The sequence below is a fragment of the Ciconia boyciana genome, chromosome 1, assembly GCF_034638445.1.
Source record: "Ciconia boyciana chromosome 1, ASM3463844v1, whole genome shotgun sequence".
Taxonomy (NCBI): Eukaryota; Metazoa; Chordata; class Aves; order Ciconiiformes; family Ciconiidae; genus Ciconia; species Ciconia boyciana.
Genome location: NC_132934.1, coordinates 61,766,844 through 61,787,573, shown reverse-complemented (window position 1 = coordinate 61,787,573; position 20,730 = coordinate 61,766,844). Strand labels below are relative to the sequence as shown.

Sequence of the window (20,730 nt, the reverse complement as noted above, 5' to 3'; positions counted from 1 at the left end):
GAGGAGGACCTTGAGGACCAAAGTGAGGCACCCACTAAGGAAATTACTGGAGCTTTCCTCTTGCTATGGGAGAATCTGTGGGGCTTTGTTCTCTACCGGCCAGAATAGGACAGTGAAAATTTATAGGCTCTGTTCCTAACTTAAGAGTTTCAACTAACTAACTAACTAGAAAAAAAAGTCCTTTACAAGTTCATGTCTGAAGAAAAAGAAAACAAGCTAAGTTTCCATTCAGAATTTGAACCGAATAAACATTGACAAATATCAAAAGGGAACAGTTTTGGTGTCTAGACAGTGGGGAGGGGGGGAAGCTGCCAATGCTTTCCATAGGAAGCAGAACCCTTTCCTACTTTAGGTGAAGAGCCAGAAACAATTCTGGCTGGTCCCAGTGCTGGACGCAGGCCCAGTAGAGCAGAACACACATACACTGATTATATACAGGGAGACCTGCAGTTGGTCATCACACCTAATTTCAGTAACCTGGCTGAGATGTCTAAGCTAGGAACACCATCACCCTTGACCTGGGCAAGACTGAAGCACCTTCTTGAGGTTGCAGCTTTCCAACTGTGGTTGATGACCAGAGCCTGGGTTAATTAGGTCCTTGTCTAGGTGCTTCAGTTAAATGCCTGAGGTTGGGTAGAATCAATGACTTGACATTTTTGACATTCAAAATAGTTGAAAGTGCACTTTGCCTTCATTGGTGCAAGGTCAGGGCTTGGCTGCTGACTCAGGCTAAAAAACACTTAGACAGATGAGCACCTTTAAATCTGCAAAGGGTCCTCTGAGCTCCACAAGTTTATGGGCTTGTGTGTCTGGAGGGCATAAACCACAAATCTCTCAGCTTCTAACGACGACCTAGTTTGCTGGTTTATGTATAGAGTGTTACTGTATTGCTTTACCAGTCCAGCTAAGTTTGTTTTTTCCTTTCTTTTTTTGAACAGTCTTCTACTAAGACCACTTGCCAGTGCTTTAGAGGGAGTTGTCTTTCTGCTGAAGATTTTTATATTTACGTAGCCTTCCGGAGAGCGAGAGAGATCAGAGCACCAAAACATCTAAACTGTTGCAAGTTCCAACTACGGGTAAAGCTTAAAGTACAGCATTGAATCAGTTTCCTATGATGGTTGCATTATGGAAACCTCCTGCTGTTCTCCAGTGAAAAGTGAAATTAATGAACTCATGGTGGATGTTTCTGCACAAGAGCTAACTTTGATGATCTGCAACTTATTTCTCTGTGGCCATATTGCAGATTTCATCAGCTATCAGCTACGCTTCGTATATTTTCTCCAACAATTTTTGATAGATTTTATATAGAAAATCATTACTAATGTCCACTTAATAGTTCCTGTGGTAGGTTCCTATAAATTAATTGTTAATTTACTTCAGAGTAATATATTTGACAGGTTTGCATCTTTTTGGTAATATTGCAAATTTTAATATTTTTGCTGTGAAAACTTAAGAATAGGATGAAATAAGCGTAAGACCATCGGGTTCTTTATAATTACTACCGTCACTTTTATACAGTGAGACAAATGTTAGTGGTTAATTTTCACCTTTTAAGAAGATATTGCTCAAGGAAATTTATTTAAATAAGAACCATGTACTTCATTGTAATATTTACATGTCTGTTTTTATTTTCTTCATCTTTCTCTCTTTTATAAAGCATTAGATGGAAAAAAATACTAATGAACCAAACTATTATGTTATGTCTTCCGTTCTGTGTAATATTATGACATTTCCTCGCATAAGGATGAAGTGATAGTATTTTCAGAGATAGCGGGACTGAACTCCAGTGCTGCATCCTCCTGAACTGTAGAGGATTTTTGATCACTGTTAGAGTTTTGTATCCCTGACTCATCCCTAAGCATCTCCAGTATGGCAAATTGTAACAGAATGAGTGTTATTATTACTTTAGCAAATTGTTGTATTAAATAACGTATGGGAGGTTTTAAAATTCATTAAGTTCATAGCAACTGTAGGTTTCCCACAGAACATAAAACAGATTGTACATTTCCATATGGCTGAACAAGTATTTAAATTATTAAAGCCTTTTGCATAATTCTTTAGTCAAACTTTTTTTAATAGGACACGATATGCCATACACTTTAAGCAAACAAATAAACAAAAAAACCTCCCAACCCACACCACATTAATGTATTACTGTAGATTAATGACCCCTTTTAAAATCAAAAGAAAAAAGCAAACCAGAAAATTTGGACACGAAGAAGTTAAATGCCGTGAACCATGAAATTACTGCCCATTTCACCAATATCTGTTAGCACCAATAAACAACCATTGACTATGATTTCCAGAAGCTTGCAGCTCTGGCTTTAAAATAAGTGGTAGTTTGTTTGGTGTGAGGCCTGTAAAAAGAAGTATGTAAAAACATTCCTTGCTTGTCCTCTTTTAAGTATTTGTGATGCTATTTACTGCTATTCTGTAGAAATCTGCTACTTGGGTTATCAACGATTTCAGGATTCCAGCTCCTGAAGACAAATATACATCTCATGCTTGACCCCTCCAACCTCGAACTGAGGAGAAATAAACTTGAAGATTAAGAGGTGGTGTTAAAATATCTCAGTATGAATGAATGTCTGTAGATTACATCTGCAGAGTCTTCTTGTTGCATGCCAAGCTGATGAGAACTCAAATAGCAGGGAGTAGTAAACATGCAGGTTTGCTTTCCACCTGCTTCCCATAGCATAAGGGTATAGTTTCCACTTCACATGTTCACAAATGGTCTAAATGGTTTGCACGGCACAAGTTTATTTAGTACAAAGCAATTAGGCCCATGCTTGACCTGATCATGATTGCCTTTCCCAAAGCAGAAAAAACACCAGTCGTCCTAGCATACATTGTAGTTCAGCTAGTGCTTGAAAAGCCACCAACAGATGCCAGTAATCTCCCCACTTACTTGTCCACTTCAATCCTTCAGTTGCTGGGAAGAATCATCAAAAAGGTGGACAGGGCTAAATTTGAACATCACTTGTTTTGCTACTGACATCTGAACCCCCACATGTGGGCTGAGGAAAGAAAGAGGTGATCTTTAATGAATAGCTCCTAGCAGTTGGTGGTGGGACAGTTGCAAAGGGTACTTTTTCTTGTTTTACGTCATTGCTTAATTTTTCCTGTGCAGAGCTGCAGAGAAGCGTGGAGCACTTTGCAGAATTGGCCTCTTAATGATTCATCCTCTGAATGTGTGGGAGGTGTGGTGGTTTCTTAATATTTTTGTTCCTCTGCATCTTCTAATCTCAAAAGCTTACTGATCAACTGACAAATGTTTCAGTATCATGGGCTGGAACCTCTGCGATAGATATACATTCATTTATGCCATGCGGGCCTGTACCCATCAAACTGAAGAGCTAGGACCATGCCCTTGTCTTAGATTTGCAGACTCTTGTCTTTTGTTTTCCCAAGGACCCGTAGATCTAGAAACTGTGTGACAGGACACTGTATTCAGTCTTGGCCAAATTCCACTTAGGGAACTGATTTTCTGCTCATCAAAATTCCTCTATAGTGAGTAGCATGTCTTAAGCCTTTGTTAATAAAAGCACATGACATTTCATGAAGAAATGAGTATATCTGCTCTTTCAAAATTTACAATCTATGGATATTTCTCTTAGGAGGAGGAATACAAAAGAAACCCTATATGCCAGCTGCCAGCTGTGCACTTGATGGCATCCTTGGAGGATATTTAGGCACTCAAATGATGGTTGGATGTGAGAATTGAGAACAGAACACAAGGAGCCATTGAATGGCAGAGTTATTATTAAGAGATATACTTTGGTTTTGTCAAAACATCTTGAATTACCATTTGTAAAGAAGAAACATTGAAATGTTTGGGCTGCGGTACCATTTCCTTTGCAGTTGTCACTCTTTCTCCAGCCAGAGCTGAGGAAACAGTGAAAATAGTTTAGCAAAGACAGTGGATTCAGGCTTTATAATCTCAGAATCTCCGATTTGGGATTCTTTGACAGCTCAGAAATATTATGCTTGAATTCACATAACTCAGACAATTGAATCTTGAAAAATTATGGAGTATCAAAGCATAGGATTGAAACTACAGTTTGTGATTAGCTGAAAAACAATCCAAATATCTTGTTGGGTTGCAAATTTTGTTCTAGTTGTACAAACTATGTCATCTCAAAGACAGCTGCTCCTTTGAATTACACTGATGAGACAGTGCATTTATTTTGCTTTCTTCTTAATGCAGAACTTGGAGCCTAGTTGTAAGGACCTGACTTCTTGGTATCTTTGTAGTCCAGACGGAGATACTGCCCATCTCGTGTGTGCCATCCACATTACAGAGTAGTTCAGAGGATGTGACATAGCTTTAAACCTCTATGTTGCTCAAGGGTTAAATCTGTCACTAAGAGAGTTGCAGAAGACCTGGTAAAGCCCAGTGTAAGCTCAGTTAGGACTTCATTCACTAGAAGTGAAATCCCGTCATAGCAAAGAGTCCAAACAAGGCTGAAGCTGCAGAAAAACATAAAGGTTAAATTTGTCTCTAATGAACACAAAGGCAAGCTACTAATTTACTTGATTTCATCCTGCATGTCTAGCAGAGGAGTCTCTGCTGTATTGGGCTATGGTTGAAATGGCATCACTAGCGTACTGTTCCCGGTCACCCACACAAGTCTAGTGATTCTCAATAATCATGCTTCCCAAGCAGTTGGTGAATCACTGCTGATCTGTTTTCTGCAAAGTAGACCTCTGTTTGGTTCCCATGGTGATCAGAAGTGACAATTATTACAGAATGCTACTACAGTTCCTCAGTTGTGTGTACCCACTAAAAGAAGCTCTTATCTGGTTATAGTTCCTTGGAGTTTTGCAGTACATTGTCATCACTTCCTATTGACAGCAATTTGAACACTTCAGGTGAATTGGCTTTGTGGAGCACATGCTGGAGGAGGGTGATTTGTGGAGTATTTTGGTTTTGCAATGTATTTAGAAAAAGAACAAGAAAATAACAGCTCTGTAAACTTTCCATAGCACAATGGTGTGCCAGTATTGCAGGAAATCTTTTGAGGCTAGGCTAAATGATTCAACCCTTGTTTTAACAACAAATGTGCACAGAACTTAGATTTATCATGATAGGAGCAATTTGATTTTACATGATCTGACAATTTTTACTGTAACCCTAGGGTTTTCAAACATAGGAGTATTTCCCAAACAGCAGAAACCTGCTTGTGGGTGCTTAGAATGGCTGTCACCCATGTTGTGGGAACTTCTGTGTAGTGGGCACTTATCTGGTCATTATTAAAATACCTAGCTGAAAATAGGACCCTGCTTGTGAAACAGATCATTCCATGAAGTGCAGTGAAACTCTCATTAGCTTAACTGTACTGAGAAAAGAATTAGAAAGATACCATGGGATGGAGCCTGGATGAAAGGGACTTTGTGTGCCAGAAAGGAGGAAATACGTAGGAGAATGAGGATTCTAATGTTATGCAGTAAGGACAGATGCAGAAGGAGGTTAGGAACTGAAAATGATGTAAAAAAGGAAATAGTTTAATTAAGTATCTGCTCCATTTCTCTGTTGTTCTAATATCTTGAAAATAGAGCAAGAAGTAGACCACTGCCAAATCATTTTAAGACTGAAGAGAATGGGGATTGGCTTATCGGTTCATTCCAACCCTCAAATGTCTGAGATTGCTAACGTTTTGTGAAACAGCTTATCTCATTTTTATTTGCTTAATGCCCAGTGTAATGAGCCCATGAACCTTATATGTCCTTTTGGGTGTTACCAGGATATATAAATATCCTGCCTTCTCTTTCAAAATTTGTGTTGGTGTTCCCTTTGTTTATGTCTCTCTATGCAGACTGAAAATTCTAATTACTTTGGAATTTTGCATCACTCTTGAAAAACAATTTAGTAGACTGAGAAAATACACAAGACGTAAAAATCATTAACAGGCATAGTACAAGGAAAGATTATAGATCACACAAAAAGGAAGAAAGAGCTTAATCTGAAAATCAGAGTAGAGTTAGAACCAAAGCTTTGATTTACTTATGCCATCTATTTTACATTTCTCATAACTAATGGATCACTGTGCAAGTGAAGTTTGGATCACAGCACCCTTATCGGTACTCGGGGAATTAGCAGTCCACTTACAAAGTTTTGTTTATGGTCTTTGATTCCTATGTTATAGGAGATGGCAGTAATGTGAAATGCTACATTCCACCCTTAGCCTTCATTGCCCACTTTTTATGTTGGCCAGACCTTAGTGTTGTCTGCAGGATGGCTTCAGCTCCATAAAAGCTGAGCTCACTGGGTTCTTACTGTGAGGCTATGATTCAGAGCGACATGTTAATTGGAGGCAGGTCATATTCAATAGCTGTTTTGTGGGGGATACCAGACTGCAGGAAAATGTAAGACTGTTTATTGGAGTTAGGGAGGTATTCAAACTTTGGAGAGAGTCCATATTGCGTCACTACCAAATTCTACTTGACAGAACACAAACATAACACCATATGCATAAATAAATAAAATCAGGGAGGTAATGCACACCTTTCAGCTTATAGCTAATATCATATTTATGGTTATATATTACTGGACACTGACTGTAACTTTGAGCTGTGAATATTTTCCCACAGCTAGGTTTGCATTCCCAAAATGATATTGCTGTAAGGAAAAAACTTGGAGGGATTCCCACTACCTGGTTTGTCCATAGGAGCCTTACATGCTTTTGGGAAGTCAGCCAACAGATTTTCTTTAAAATTAAAAGATTTAATTAGATATTAATATATAAATAGTATCAACTTGAGCAAACTCCAAGTATCTGGTTATTATAATAATGTACTTCATCTTTGAAGTCTCACAAGAAACCAGTTGCCTACTTATTTTTCCTCTTCCAAATTGTGGGTTACTTTAATAAATAAATGATTAAATTCTTTTACTGTTCTATCAAAGGAACTGCTTTGGATCATCAGATAAAAACAAACCATTTTTGGCAGGGAATTAATTTGTAATAAGGAAACTGTGCCAGCCAGGGGAGATGGAGCTTCTATGAATTCCGAATTCTTTTTAATAGAATAAATAATGGTTGGAGAACTTATACAGCACTATTAAAGGGTCTTTGTTCAAGACATCATTGCTTGTGTAACAATTGCTTCTTGAGAAACCCAAGATTTCCAGTGAAAAGAACCCTGAAAATCACTACTTGGAAAATAATTTTGATTTCTGATAATAATTTGCCAAGACCAGCATTATATTTTTCCCTTCAAATTTCAAGAGAAAACCAATTTCTCATCTGAACCAGTAAGGTAAGCAATCAACCTTTCTTTGCCTGCAACGAGTTGCAGGCAATTCTCATTCAGAGGTATGGAAAAAAAGATAAATGGTATTGACTAGCTCTACCATAGCGACATACATGTTCATACACTTGAAATTAATCCTAATCTTTAACAAATTAGGCTAGATAAAGCTAGATTTCATGTTTCCTCCTTTCAGGTATTTTTATTGAAACATGACATTGTTCCTTCATTTTTTCCTGTTGGCTGAAATAATCCCTGGCAAAAATATTTTTTCTATATTTGTTGTAAGAATGTGTACTTTGTTACAATTTTCAAAACTTCTTGCACTATTGCCCATTTGTATCTCGAATACAACCTCTGGCATAAAACTCTGTCACCAACTAAGTTTTACCCAAAGGGCTAGGCTCACACCTTTGCTCAGGTGAGCACTCCAAGTAGGTGCCACTGAAGAACATTTTATCCTGAATGCTTTCCTACTCAGCTGTTTTTTTCAACTTCAGTTGAAACATGGATAATGTTGGCTGATTGTTCTCTAGGAGAAGAATTTACTGCACATGTGACTGTATCATCTTGGGATTTGGACTGGCATGGTTGTAGGAGTCTTCCATTCCTCAGTGTAGGGTCTTGAAACCTCATCCTACCTCCTGCATGACACCTCCTTCAGATATGTCTGTGGACAAGCAGCTTTGTGCTACAAAGTGGGAAGGCACAAAATGATGCAAAAGTGTCTCCATCGTATTCCAGTTTGAGCAGTGATGTGCAAAACGAGTAAACATTACCGGTAAATTAGTTGGAGAAATGACTTTGCAACATTGCACAGTCTCTTTGGAGCGGCTTGACATGATGACAAATGGAGAAAGATAAGGAATCAGGTCCTATGATTCAATATCATAAATGCCTGTATTAGACATTACAAATGATACCATTATTCCTTGTACTGTCATTGCAGTTGCTACAAAGTAGTTGCAGTCTTGTAATAATTTCACCTGAACACCTCTGTAGATAGTAAGGGAAATGACTTCCAGTTGACAGTGGCTGACCGTTTGACCCATACGTTTTCTTGCCTAGGTCATGGGGTCTGGCTGCTGCGCACAGAGTGTAGCTCATCATAAGCTGAAAACTCCCACTTTGCAACCTGCTGGTTTTGCCATGTGGCTCTGCAGCACACCTTCATGGTGTCTACCAGTGTAAATAGTCAACGTGATTTGAAGAACCAGCTCGTTGACTGGTGGGGCAGAAGGACACCTCCATGACACGCTCCCTCTGTTGATCCCACTGTCTTTTTGGTAGTCTGGGTGAGGTATGGTGGCTTCCCACCCACTGAGGGACCAACTATATATTATCAGTGATCTTTCCCAGGCCAGTTGTACCATGCCATACCCCCCCAGTGACAGCAGACCAGTACAAACAACAGTGCTGTGCTGGAGAGGCTGGCCTTGTCTTGGGCTGGCTGAAGTCTTAAATAGTGCTGGGATTTGTTTTTCTGCTTCCCTCGCTCTCTTAGCAGCAAAACCCAAGTGACTGCACTGAGTTTCCTTTTATGTGCCTCCTGAACAAGCCTTATGTTCAGAACTGTGCTGGTGACAATCAAATTAATCACTGTCCCGTCGGCAGTGGCACGTTGGGCTCTCCCGGCAGCCTCAGAGGGGGCAGGCTGTCGGAAGCAGGCTCCCCGGCAGCCTGGGATGTCGGAATAAATCCTTGTCCAAAGTAGGTCAGCAAACTGTGCCTGGCCTCGAGAAACAGCTTTGATCAGAGACAGCAAATTTCTTGATATTGCTGGCAATCGTTTTCTTCAAATGTCTTTCATGGGAAAGAATCCTACAGACCTGGATGGCAATGCCAGTTCCCTGAAGCCTGAACCCTCTGACAGAACTTAACAGAAAAGATGTTCTGAAGAGAGAGAATCCCAAAGGCTTGTTAAAAAAACCCTAAAAACACATAAGGAATCCTTTGTAAGGAGCCTTGATACACCTCTGCTGCTCTCTTTTCTGTAACGTTCAATTGATTGCTCTTTAAAACCCACAAATGTCTTAAGTTTTGATTTCATAGTATCTCATCATATGTATTTCATATGTAATGAAATACATATAATAATACAATATAATACATACATATAATTTTAGCAGTTAAAAATTTACCTTTTTTCACAACACTTATTTCAAATTTTGAAAAAAGTTACTCTATGTCTATTATCCTGATTTCCAGGAAATTGCCCGAATTAATCAATCACTTCAAAGCTTGTGGTTATTTATTTTTCACTTTAGGGTTTAGTTTTAATAGATGGACTCAAGTGCTGGTGTTAAAATGAGGAGTTATCTCATTTTACAAAGTATTTAGCAATGACAGTGCTAACAGTACTACTTGTCACTTTGCCACTGCCTGTGACAAAGTTATAGTTTATGGACATAACTTAAAAATCAAATTATTTTAAATAACTTTGCTTCTTATGGAGCTTTTAGGTCAAGTCTGAATGATAATAGAATCTATAAAAACATTGTCTCTGGGCTACTTCAGATTGTCCTCTAAGCCATAAAAATATGTCTCTGAGGTTTTTTCTATAATGAAATCCATGCTGTTGTCCAGTTTCAAGGTGATTCATTATAGCTCTGTTCTAGCCTCTCTACAGATGCTACTATTATTCTGCAATGAAAAAAGGCAACCAGCCATTTCTGGGTGCTCTGTAAAGTCTTAAAAACAAGATAGCTTAAAATAAATGTTTGCATCCTGCTGTGTTTTTATGACCTGTAATGCACTTTGGGCACTACTAAACTATAAATAAGATCAAAAGATTCACTCTCTCATGCTCAAAAACCTAAAATAATCAAACATTAAAAAAATTAAAGAATGCCAAAATTAAGCTTCTTGATACATTTGTATTATGACACATTTTTTGACAATGCAATCAAATATTTTTTTCACAGGATACATGCTAAAATAGACTAACCTAATTAGATATGTATGAAAAAGTATATTTTCCCTTGAAATTTTGCAAATATTTGTTTATTCATTTTATCGTTGTTTTGTCATTGCTTTGGGCCAATTTGTTGCCAGGAATCTGCTTTCCTGTACTGCCTGTGCAAGTTCAACAATAAAAATGTAATTTTTTCTCTCTTTCCCTTTTTTGAACTGCTAAAAGCTGGTTCTTAGTTACCCAAAGATGGTCTTATTACCAAGGGCAACATCTGCTAAGGATTGTCAGTTGCTGTGTAAAATTCAGAACAAAAATGTCAAGCCTTCAGCTTGATGAATCTCAAATGATTTTGTTTTGCCTTTACTGTAATTTACTGGGAACTCAGAAGTTTTCATCATGCTGCTTTAACGCATTCATGCTGCTGAATGCGTTAAAATAAACTTAAAAAGAACAAGCAGGCTGGTACCCTTACTGCTTCATGAAAGCTAGCGTAGGTGCATCAAGGGATAAGAGGCATCTGAAAAGAAAGCCCAGCACCTGCCTTTGGGTGGACAGTCACTCTTCGGGAGTGTGATGGGAAAATGTAAAGTTTTCCTAACCACCCAGATGACAAGCCTGTAAAAACAGTTAACCACTCATTTGTTCTCTCTCTGACTTTTAATTTTATTTTTGTTGTTGTTGTTATTATTACTTAAAGCTAGCTACCTGTGGAAGAAAGCTGAAAGTACACAACTGATATTTTTCAGCAGGTTCTGTGTTTGCCTGGTTGGTTTTGATTGTTATCGTTTATCTGATTTCAGAGCTAAAAATAGACATGAGGGGCTGGGAATCAGAAACTCCAGCCTTCCTTATGCCACAGGCTTGTTAGTCTTGGCTGAATCCCTTAGGTGGAATCCTTCAAAAAGTTTTTAGACTTGAATGCTCAAGCAAAGGCTTTTGTTCTAATGATATCTTGGTACTCCTTCTCCAGGGAAAGCCAAGAGGAGTTTGTAGTGGTGAGCATGTTTCTGAAGCTCTTGGGACAACCGTCGAGGCTGGGTGACGCGGTGAGGAGCCCGCACATCACCAGCAGGCAGTCTAGCAAGGGGCTGGATCTCCCTCTCTGCCCTCTCCCTCCTTTCTGCCGCCTTGCAGTTTCTCTGCCCGAGAAACGCAACCTCAACGTGTTTTACGTCAGCTGGAGAATAAGGATTTAGCACCTCTTATGTGTGTGATAAAGGAAGGCGAAGGAGGGGGGTTCGGAGGTGAGCAAGCAAGAGCGTGTTAGTGATGTTGATGAATTGCTGTTTGTTGAAATGCCACTCCCTGCACTTCTTCAGTGGAAATTACTCTTTTCTGGATGGAGAAACAATCAGTAGCTTAACTTCATTACAAATGCCGAAAAACATTACTCATGTTAGCAAAACAGCTTTTCGTTCTGTCTTTTTTTCTCTTTAGAAGCCTCAGAACCTGTTACTGTTTCCAGTAATAGCTTAGAAATGAGATTTATTTATTTTTTTAAGTAGGAAAAACAAATAATCCCTGGTTTCATTCCCTGCTCAAATGCAACAGTATGGATCCTCTTGTGAATTCACGTTCGCAGCTCTGTCGGGGCTGGAGCAGCAGGCACAGCAAACCATGCAAGTTGTCCTGCAGCTCTTGCATGCAGGAGCACTGAGCTGTGGTCAATGCTTTTTTGGCTCGAGGGGATGACTGTGTCTGTGTTTCTTTTCATTTGACAGCGTTGATGCCAACGGTGCCCACTTTCTGGGTTGAACAGCTGCCAGTGCACCTGTACAGAAAGCCCTGGCAGCAGCACGCTTGCGTGGTTTTTTCTATGGCTTTTAGCAAAAATCCAAACATTGCAAGGACTTGGAGTGAGTTTTTCCACACACTGAGATCTGACTGAGTAAACAGCCATTTTTTGTCTCGCTTGAGAGTGTCACTTTTCCCCATATTAGATGTACTTCCCAGCGACACCTGTGTCTGAGCACATGAGTCTCTTCTGACTCTAAGGCAAGTGTTAAACTCATCACTGCTCCCAAACTGTTTGGACAGACCAGACAGCTCTGCAGAGGTCCAGCCTGAGAAAAAAACTCCAGTGCCACAAAAATCCAGATTTAACCTTGTTTTGCCCAAGAAAATGTGTGAATTTTGTGACCAACTTTTGTTCAGAAGAAAAGGTTTAATTTGTACAAAAGGCTTGTTTGCTCTCCACTGTGACCGAGGAAAGGATCAATGGTAGAGGTAAGCAAGAGGTATTTCAGTGTTACCCTTATGTCCAGCCTGGCATCACTTTGGTCCTCAATTTAGCATTAGAGGTTTTCCTTCTTGCATTCACATCCTCCAGCTGATAAAATTGCAGGTGTCACTGCTGCAAGGGAGCCACCAGCCCTTGCTTGTCTCAGGGACCTGGAGACACTTGACGAGGTGGTGGGGCTGGGCTTTCCCCGGGCACTGGGAGCAGTCCTCTCCAGGGCCCTAACTCCCCTAGTGCGTGGAGCTGCAGCCTTGGGCAGGAAAAGCCCTTTCGCAGAGATGGCAAAGATAGAGGAGATCCCAGCATGTTTCCACACCGTGTTATGGGACCCATCAGACTCCAGCGGGGGACAAGGACTTGCTGAACACCAGCTGAGCAGTAGGAGCCAAGAAACTTTCATGAAGTCACCCATGGTGACCAGCCCTGGCAATGCCATTACTGCCTGGAAAGATTTCCTTTCCTGAGGTACTTTAAAGGGGAGGATCTTGTGGCATTCCCCAAAGGCTGGGGAGTTTGGGTCAGCAGGTGGCCCAATGTGAAGACTGGAGAGAACAAAGCCTGCTATCTCTTCTCCTGAGGAGCCCCAGTAAGAAAGGTGTTGTGGCATGGGTGAAAAGCACCACGCGAGGAGTCAGCGAGCACGTGGAGGAAGAAAGGTGGCAAACAAACACCAGAGAGCATCCAGCGGTTCGAAGGTATGGGGCTGAGTTCACGGCCTGTGAAAAATGGGAAAATCAGGGGCATGCTGTGGCCCTCTGAGTTTGTAAAGGGGACCAGAGACCTGCAGCAGGGTGTTAGGTGCAGATGCCAGGGAAGGGGCGCGGGACAGACATTGCGGAATAAACAATTTAAGCGGCAGTCAGCTCAGGATATTTGCAGGGTCCGCAACGTCTTCCTTTGACATCGACCGTGGCCAGCAAAATCCTGGACTCTTTTTCTACAGGGTACACGTTTCAGGCGTAGGGAGCAGGGGATGTCAGGGCTGACAGCTTGACTGAGGATACAGAGGCAGAGTGGCTTTCTGGCTGGGGAAAGGGAACCGGACGTGGGGAAGCGGGGGCTTTGTGCTGCAAAGCCCGTCCCTGCACAGGGACTGGCCGCAGGCAGGTTTCCTGTGCAGTGAAAGCAGAGGTGAAGGTAAGAGCAAGAGCCACAAGACCCTTTCCACGAGGACATGGAAATCTTTCCTTCCCCTGGACTTGGCCTGGGCAGTACCTCATCCAGGGACCGGCTGGGAAGAATGGGAAACACTCAAATCTCCAGGGGTATCTCCTGAAAGCAGCCATTAGGGGAACACGGAAGAGTTTTTCTGGGATGCGCAGAAATCATGAAAGGCCTGAGGTACTTGAAAGGGAAACATCCTATTCGGCGACCAGATCCAACCGTAACGGCATGACTGACAGCAAGTAATAGCGTGCACCTGTGAGGCTGCGCCCCTTGGAAACCCTTGCAGATGCTCAGGGCTGAGGAGCAGCAGAGTAAGAAAGGTCTAGGGGCTCCTGCCTTGCCTCAGGACACGACTTCAGTGCTGAAGTGTTGAAAACCAGACAGGTAGTGGGAGCTGTTGGAGGAGGTGGGCCAAAGGCTGTCCAGAGGGAGCAGAAACCCCGCGGGGAGGAAGTTAGAGACCTGGTCCTGCTTGCCAAGATGGGAGCCAAGAGGGGATGAGGACTCCGAGGACAAGTGAATAAAGCCCTTGGGGCAAGGCAGGAGGGTTGGACCATTTGTCTCCTGCGCGCGTACACGTAAGAGGGGCAAACCAGCAGCCCGTTGGAGCGATATTAAAGGCTGACGATGTCTACGTGGTGAAAACTGCTCTGGATCTCTCCTGCCGCGCGTGCAACGGTCGGAAGGGGCCTGTACACGTACGCGCGCTTGTATGAATGCTCCGCGCCCGGTCGCCTCTTAAACACAAGCAGTACTTCACTGGGTGGCCGTAAGGCCAGGCTTCTCCCCGCCAGGCAGGCTCTTCTGACCCAGCAAGGAGCCCCCCCGCCCGAAAGCAGGCGGCGGCTGCGAGGCCCCAGCGCGCACAGGCGCCGGGTGCCCACCAGAGAGCAGCGGTGCTCCAGCAGCGAGCGCCGCCGCTGCGCCCCCGGCTGCGGACGCGGCTCTCGCTCCGCCGTGCCGCCGCGATGGAGGGCCGCGGGGCTGCGGCCGGGGAACGATGCCTCACGCCCGGCGCTTGGGCCTGGCCACCAGAGGGGCAGGTCGCCTACGGATGTCACGGAGCCCAGCCGGGGTCTGGGCCACCGCTGCTAGCATCAGCTGCTGTCTCCGGTTCCTCACGGAGGCATGAAAAAGGGGAGCCCCGCGTAAAAGGCTGGCCAGCAAAAGCGTTCGAGGCCATGTGGTTAGTCAGGGCTGAGTCTGACCTGGACCTGGTTTAAGCCGGCTGCTGATCCCACATGCTGTGAACTGGCAGAGTTACTTTTCCCGAGGGGCCGGTGAGGTATGTTCAGTGTAGAGTCAATGTTTCCTTTAGAGCCCACGTTTCCCTCTCCTCCAGGGGCTGAAATGTCAGGCAGAGGCGATTTTTTGCTGCGGAGAGCCAAGCAAGAACTGTCTCCTAGGGCAGGACCGGCCCCTTTGAAGCAGCCCCGCTGCCGTCAGAGGGTGGTCAGCCCGAAGGGCCGTATAACTGCTTTTCTGCTGCGTGGCCCACTGGTGAGACGTGCGCTAGAGCCCGGTTACCCGCTGCAGTCAGAAGCAACAACAACAAAGACCTGAGGGGGACCCTGAGGGCACTGGTGGGTCTTAATGGCCCTGACTGACTTCACCTGGGCCCCCCACCCACACCGTGGGCTTGGGCGCCTATTTCAGGCCAGCCCAGGGCCCCGGCCTCTTTCTGCACTGGGTTGTTGGTGGGCCTGTCTCCAGCCCCGTCTCTGGGCCGGACCCCCTTGTGGCCATGTTGCAGCCCTGGCCCTGGCCCTGGCCCTGGCCCTGGCTCTGGCTGCTTCTGGCTGGCCCCCCTGGTACTGGCTTGCCCCTCGCAGTGTCATCAAAGGACCCTCTTACCAGCCCTGCCTCCCACGTTCAGCCCTTTGGGGCTGCAGCCCTCCGTGAGGGACCAGCCTGCCCAGGGCCACCCTCGATGCCCAGCTTGTCCCCACTCCTGTGGCAGCCCCGCGTGGCTTCCTGGCAGGGTGCTGTTTCTGGCCAGCCTGTGTCCCATCGATGACTGCATGGTAGGTCTCCCCGCTGGCTTGTTGGGGCTTCTCTGCTGACATTTCCCTGTTTTTTTCAGCTCTGAAATCTCTGCACTAATTATACCTGCTGAAATATGAACCTTCTGCCAGTGGAGAAGGGCTAAAAATAATGTTGTTGTCCTCTTCTTGTGCATGGACCTGAGCACTATTGAGGAATCGGTCCTGTTCCAAAGTGGCACTTTCATTTCTGGGCTCTGCAGTCCTTGGTACAACCCAGCGGTGGGTCAGGCTGTAGTGTTTTGCATGGGAGCTAGTACTCTTGTTGCTCTGTCTTACCTTGTCGTAGCACTTCCTTAGGAAGTGCCCTGGCACGCCAGAACCGGTGGGTTCATTCATCAGGCCAACAGCAAGGTAGCAGAGCATCAAGAAAAACAGATGTGCTCGTGAGCGTGGTGTTTTTGCGGCAGACCCATTTTTGCCCGCTGGAAGATAGAGAGGTTACAAATCAATGTAAACTGTCGTGTGCTTGGTGCTGTAGTCACCTCCCCACTCTTAGCTAGCGTACGCTGCCAGTTCATTTCCCATGGACAGTTACTTAAGGCTCATTCTTCTTTTTGGCTAGATTTGAAATGGCATCCTGAAGCAAGAAAATGACAGCCTTGGCTCTCTGACCCACTCAGTTCTCCTTGGTAGCCCAAGGAGCGTTCCTCTTTCCAACACTTCCCATCACCTCTGTCATCTGGTTATTTCAGTCTGGTTTTCTGCCTATATTTAGTGGTATTAGGAAAAATAAATATGCCACCGGGAGAATTCCACACTCCGAAACAGAAAAAGAACGAGCATAAATATTTGGGGTGATACTTTCATAGTAATAAAAGAAGAATTCCAGAAAATTATTCCTTCTGCACCAGCACAGGCTAAGTGCAAAGCATCTCATTTGTCTTGGTCTGTTTTAAAGCTATTGAGCGGAATGGATGACCAGGCTTACAGAGCTTCAATGTGCGTGTTTCAGTGCAGGGAGAGCTGCGTCACTGCGAAGCCTTCCCGAGCACTTTAGATACGTTTCAGGATCCTGCGCTGCCAGTCACAGGCTTTATTCCAGTTGCTCTTAGGAGTGATTTATGCATACCGAATGCTACGCATCCCAGGGCACTTTAAGGAGTTGCCATTGCTCACTCGCATCACTCCATCAGTCGTCGTGCTGTGCAGGGCTTGACTTAAAGCGTGTTTTCCATCCGTCAAGAAACCCAGAAGTGCAACACAAACAACCCTGCTAGAGGAAAATGCCATGGACTCGGTTCTCCTGCTGGGCTGAGACAAAGAGAGAATGGCAGACGGTAGCTGTGCTGCCCAGTGATGCGTTGGAGGATGTTCAGACACCTTGGATTACGTGTACCTACGCAGGATGGATAACATCAGGCAAGGTTACCCAGCAGATGAATAAACAAGCCCTTTTTCTGAAGAAGAGTGGCTGAAATGTGGTAACCCGTATTAAAGGCCAAGACTGGGAGACAAATGAAATTTTCCCATTGGTTAAAATGTGGACACTGTAAGACTTGTTCCACACACACGCAGTCCCGTTGTGATGGCTGGGATGACGCCTGAGTTACCTGAGTACAGCGAGAGGTGAACTGGGCCTGCATTTGCTGGGCACACGAGTGGTTGGTTTCTCTGGGGAGCAGAGTAGTGCAGGGGACGGCCAGGCTCCTCCGAGTTTGTGCTGCCATGGTGTTTTTGCTTTCTAATGAGATGCAAAACCTGCTTGGAGCTTTTCTTGTGTCTGGAGCGTTAGTAATGGCTGTCCCCCGTGGAGCTGTCTACTGCCTGATGAAGGAAGGGCTTCTACTACAGCCTCAGAGGGACAACAGTGAAGAAGGATTAAGAAGGTCTTTCCCCTCTGCGAAACTATGATATGATCACCAAAGACTCAGTTCTTAGACTTACAAGGCTATTTTTTGTCCCAGTAAAGAAATGTGGAAATTAAATGTGTTTGTTCTACAACAGTCTTGAGGGAAATAACAGAGGCGCTGTGCCTAGCGACTGAGCCTGTACCATGTAAGCTACTCCACTCTTCAAAATCTCATTGAGATAATAGCTCAAGTGTCACGACAGTGATAATTCCTCTGCTGACAGGCTGTAGAGTAGAGCAGTAGCTCAGTTTTAACTACTGGAATTAGGAATTCCTGCTGAGATCCACTGGTCATACCCTGGGCTAGGTCCCTACATCTTCCTGCCATTTGGCCAACGTGCTGTCCTCCTCCTGCCAATGCCGTGACTGTAGGAATGGAGCACTTTTACTCTTGAAATAGCTGAGACCTGTTGCAAAGCCCATTAAAACCAATGCAGCTTTTTTTTTTGGGATTTCAGGAGGTTTGGCTCAAGCCCTCAGCAACATTGCTCTTGCTCAATGTGAAACTTGGAAGCAACCTTGGGTAAACAAGCCAGGCTAATATTCTACAGGCTAATCATAACTGCCTGAAGGACAAGATAAAGTGTGAGATGGTAAGTGAGTAAAAAATTAACAATCGTTATTTTGTCGCTATTACAATCGTAAAGAAGCTTTATCCAAAATTATCCAAGCTACCCGAGGCTTGGTTTGACTTTGGTGAAATAGACATCTAATTTTATATGTGTATGTGGGCTTTACACTAAAATTCAGGAACGAGTGCCAAATTTCAGCTCTGAGAGAGAGGCTTTCAGCCTGCAGCAAAACCAAGCTCAGCTTGATGCATAGGCAAGGTAGCTGCCAAGAGCAGAAGTTGCCCTGTGGCCTCATGTGCTAATTCCAGGCTCCTGGAGAGCTGAGCCTGATGCTAAGGCAGAGATGGAAGTGACTGTAGAGCAGCGCTGCTTGGCCGGGAGACGGGTGGTCCTTCACAGTAGCAGACCTTGCCCTCACTCCTTCCAGTCCCTCTGACTTTCCATCACGCTGTTCCTTTGGCCCTTGCTGTGTTCCTTGCTGCTGTGGAACAAGTTGCCTGGCCCCATCCTTGAGGTGATGGGGTCTGATGTTGCCTACGCTTCTGAGAGGTCTGGAGCTGCTGCAGATGGAAATGGACAGTCTCCAGCCTCAGCCATGGTGGCTTTAGCAGTTCTGCTTTGGTGTGCTCTTCGGAGGGGTCACTGACAAGTAGCCTTCTGAATTAGTTTGAAGCTTGTGCTGAAGGCACTTAAAATGAAGCCAAGTCATTAGAAGCTGTGTGCCATTTCCTGAAAGCAGCTGGTCCTTGTCCCCTTCAGAGATGGGATGCCGAAGCAGCAATGTGACTTTGCATAGCCATTCTTGTGTTGGTGTTGATCTGCAGAATATTGTGAGCACACTAGACTGGAGCTAAAATGCCAAAAATTTGGTGAAGGGAGACCACCCTGAATTTCAGTGACAACTTTGAGTAAAATCTTGGCTTTTTAAAAGCTCCTTGGCTGCTGTCTAGTGTTGTGCTCTTCTTTCAGTAAAGAAAGTGCTCCCAGTGTCTTTGAATCGTCAAGTAAATGCTGTATTTTTATGAAGAGGTCTTTAAAAATCTGCAGTATGCCAAATGGGAGAGAGTCAGGGTCATGAAAGAGCATTTAGCATAAAGCCTTGGGAAATGAATTCATTAGCGTGCCAGTGAGTGATGTAATTTTGCTGATATTAAATTAAGGCTTGATTAATAGGACCAGCCTTTTTCTGAATCGTTGTGCTCTTATTTGGTTTGGGTTTGGTTTTGTTGTGGTTTTTTTTTGGGGGGGAGCGGAGAATAATTCTCCTGTGTTTGTGGAGTTGCAGTCATGCTTATTGCATTTGCTGCCTATTTTCCAAGTTGGCCTGGTCTTCAGCATGACTTTTGTAAATTAAGCTACTGCAGCATTTTACAGTCTGCAGACCAGATTCAGCCCTCATGAAATGAACTGCTACCTTGCAGAAGGCAGCAAAAGTGTGCTGAGTCTGACGGTGCTTCTCTGTCTGTAGAGCCATTGTTTTGGAGGCTGCTGCGCTACTGAGCCAGAGGAACATATGAGAAACCTTCCTTCTCCTCGATCTGTGGGAGGGTGTTGCCACTGTGGTCTCTTAGTAGGCAGAGCTCTCAGTATTTCACCTCTGAAGGGTAAAACGTTCTGAAACGTAATAAGGAAAAATCAGGGTCACGGTTCCTCCTTCTTCTTGCAGGCACCTGCAAGAAATTGAACACAGGGAAGCAGTTTTAGAAGAGCTGGAAGCAAGAGAGAGATGTAGAGGATAACGAAGTATGAAATAGTGGCACCAGTGTGGCTTAGCTGGCTGTAGCTTTAGGGGGAAGTGTCTTTATTAAAAATTACTTCTTCCCTCCTCTCCTGGACTGTTGTTTAGACACTGCTGACTTTGGTATGCAGCCTGTGTACGAAAGAGCACTTGCTTGTGAGAACCATTCCAATTAATGGGACCAAGCTGTTTCATGCAAGAAAAGGCTGGAGAATCGCTCGCTATGTACGTTAAATTGGAGTGGACATGAACTAGCTGAGCAAACTCTCCAAAAGGCTGAAACTGTAGCAAAACTTTGTCCTTTGGGAGCCCGATCCAAAGCCCATGGAAGACAACTGTAGTGGTTTCACTGACTTCCGTGACCTTTGGATTACACTCCACATTCTGTGCTAAAGCTGGTATATTTTTTATTTTATTTACTTGTGGTTTTGTACGACTGTTTCTATCCGAAAGCAACTGTTAGATTTCTGAGAAAGACAACTGGAGCAATTGGAATGAGTGAACCTTTGCTGTGAATAAATTGCCAGTAGAAACATGCTAATGGCACCCGGGGACTGTGTATTAAGAGGGACTAATTAATGGGCCTGATGTGATGCCACAAAGGGGAACATCACAGCTCTTTGTGCTCTGACACAAGTTAAAGGTTAACGAGTCCCCAGAGGTGTTTGAATTTGGGTTCCAATTAATGTAACCACATGTATGTTTTAGCCATATGCATATACCTAAGCAATATTCAAGGCTTGTGATATTAGTGCTCCGAAATGCCACCCCTACGATTTTACTATTTGAGACCTGTACCGTACCGGAGGAAGAGTCCCATCATACTTCCGAAAAGATCTTGTTTATGATGAACTACCTGCACGGTGAGAGAGACGTCCTGAGACTTTTAATGCTACATCCCAGGAGCTGGACTGTTCCAACTGGTCCTGTGTGAACTATCACCAGAGCTAGGGAG

At 44.0% G+C, this 20,730-nt stretch overlaps 1 protein-coding gene across 4 annotated transcripts in view; it reads left to right on the top strand.

Annotated features, from left to right (window-relative positions):
* C1H12orf75 (chromosome 1 C12orf75 homolog) overlaps positions 1 to 10,584 on the top strand; it is a 44,514-nt gene extending 33,930 nt beyond the window's left edge. For 2 of the 4 annotated variants that reach the window (XM_072870964.1, XM_072870947.1), the window contains one exon: positions 939 to 10,584. In XM_072870964.1, the coding sequence (XP_072727065.1) occupies positions 939 to 949 (11 nt within the window). In that variant the 3' untranslated portion in view covers positions 950 to 10,584. The remainder of the gene's footprint in view (positions 1 to 938) is intronic. The other 2 variants (XM_072870955.1, XM_072870972.1) reach the window with 2 other exon arrangements.
* The last annotated feature ends 10,146 nt before the right edge of the window (positions 10,585 to 20,730 follow it).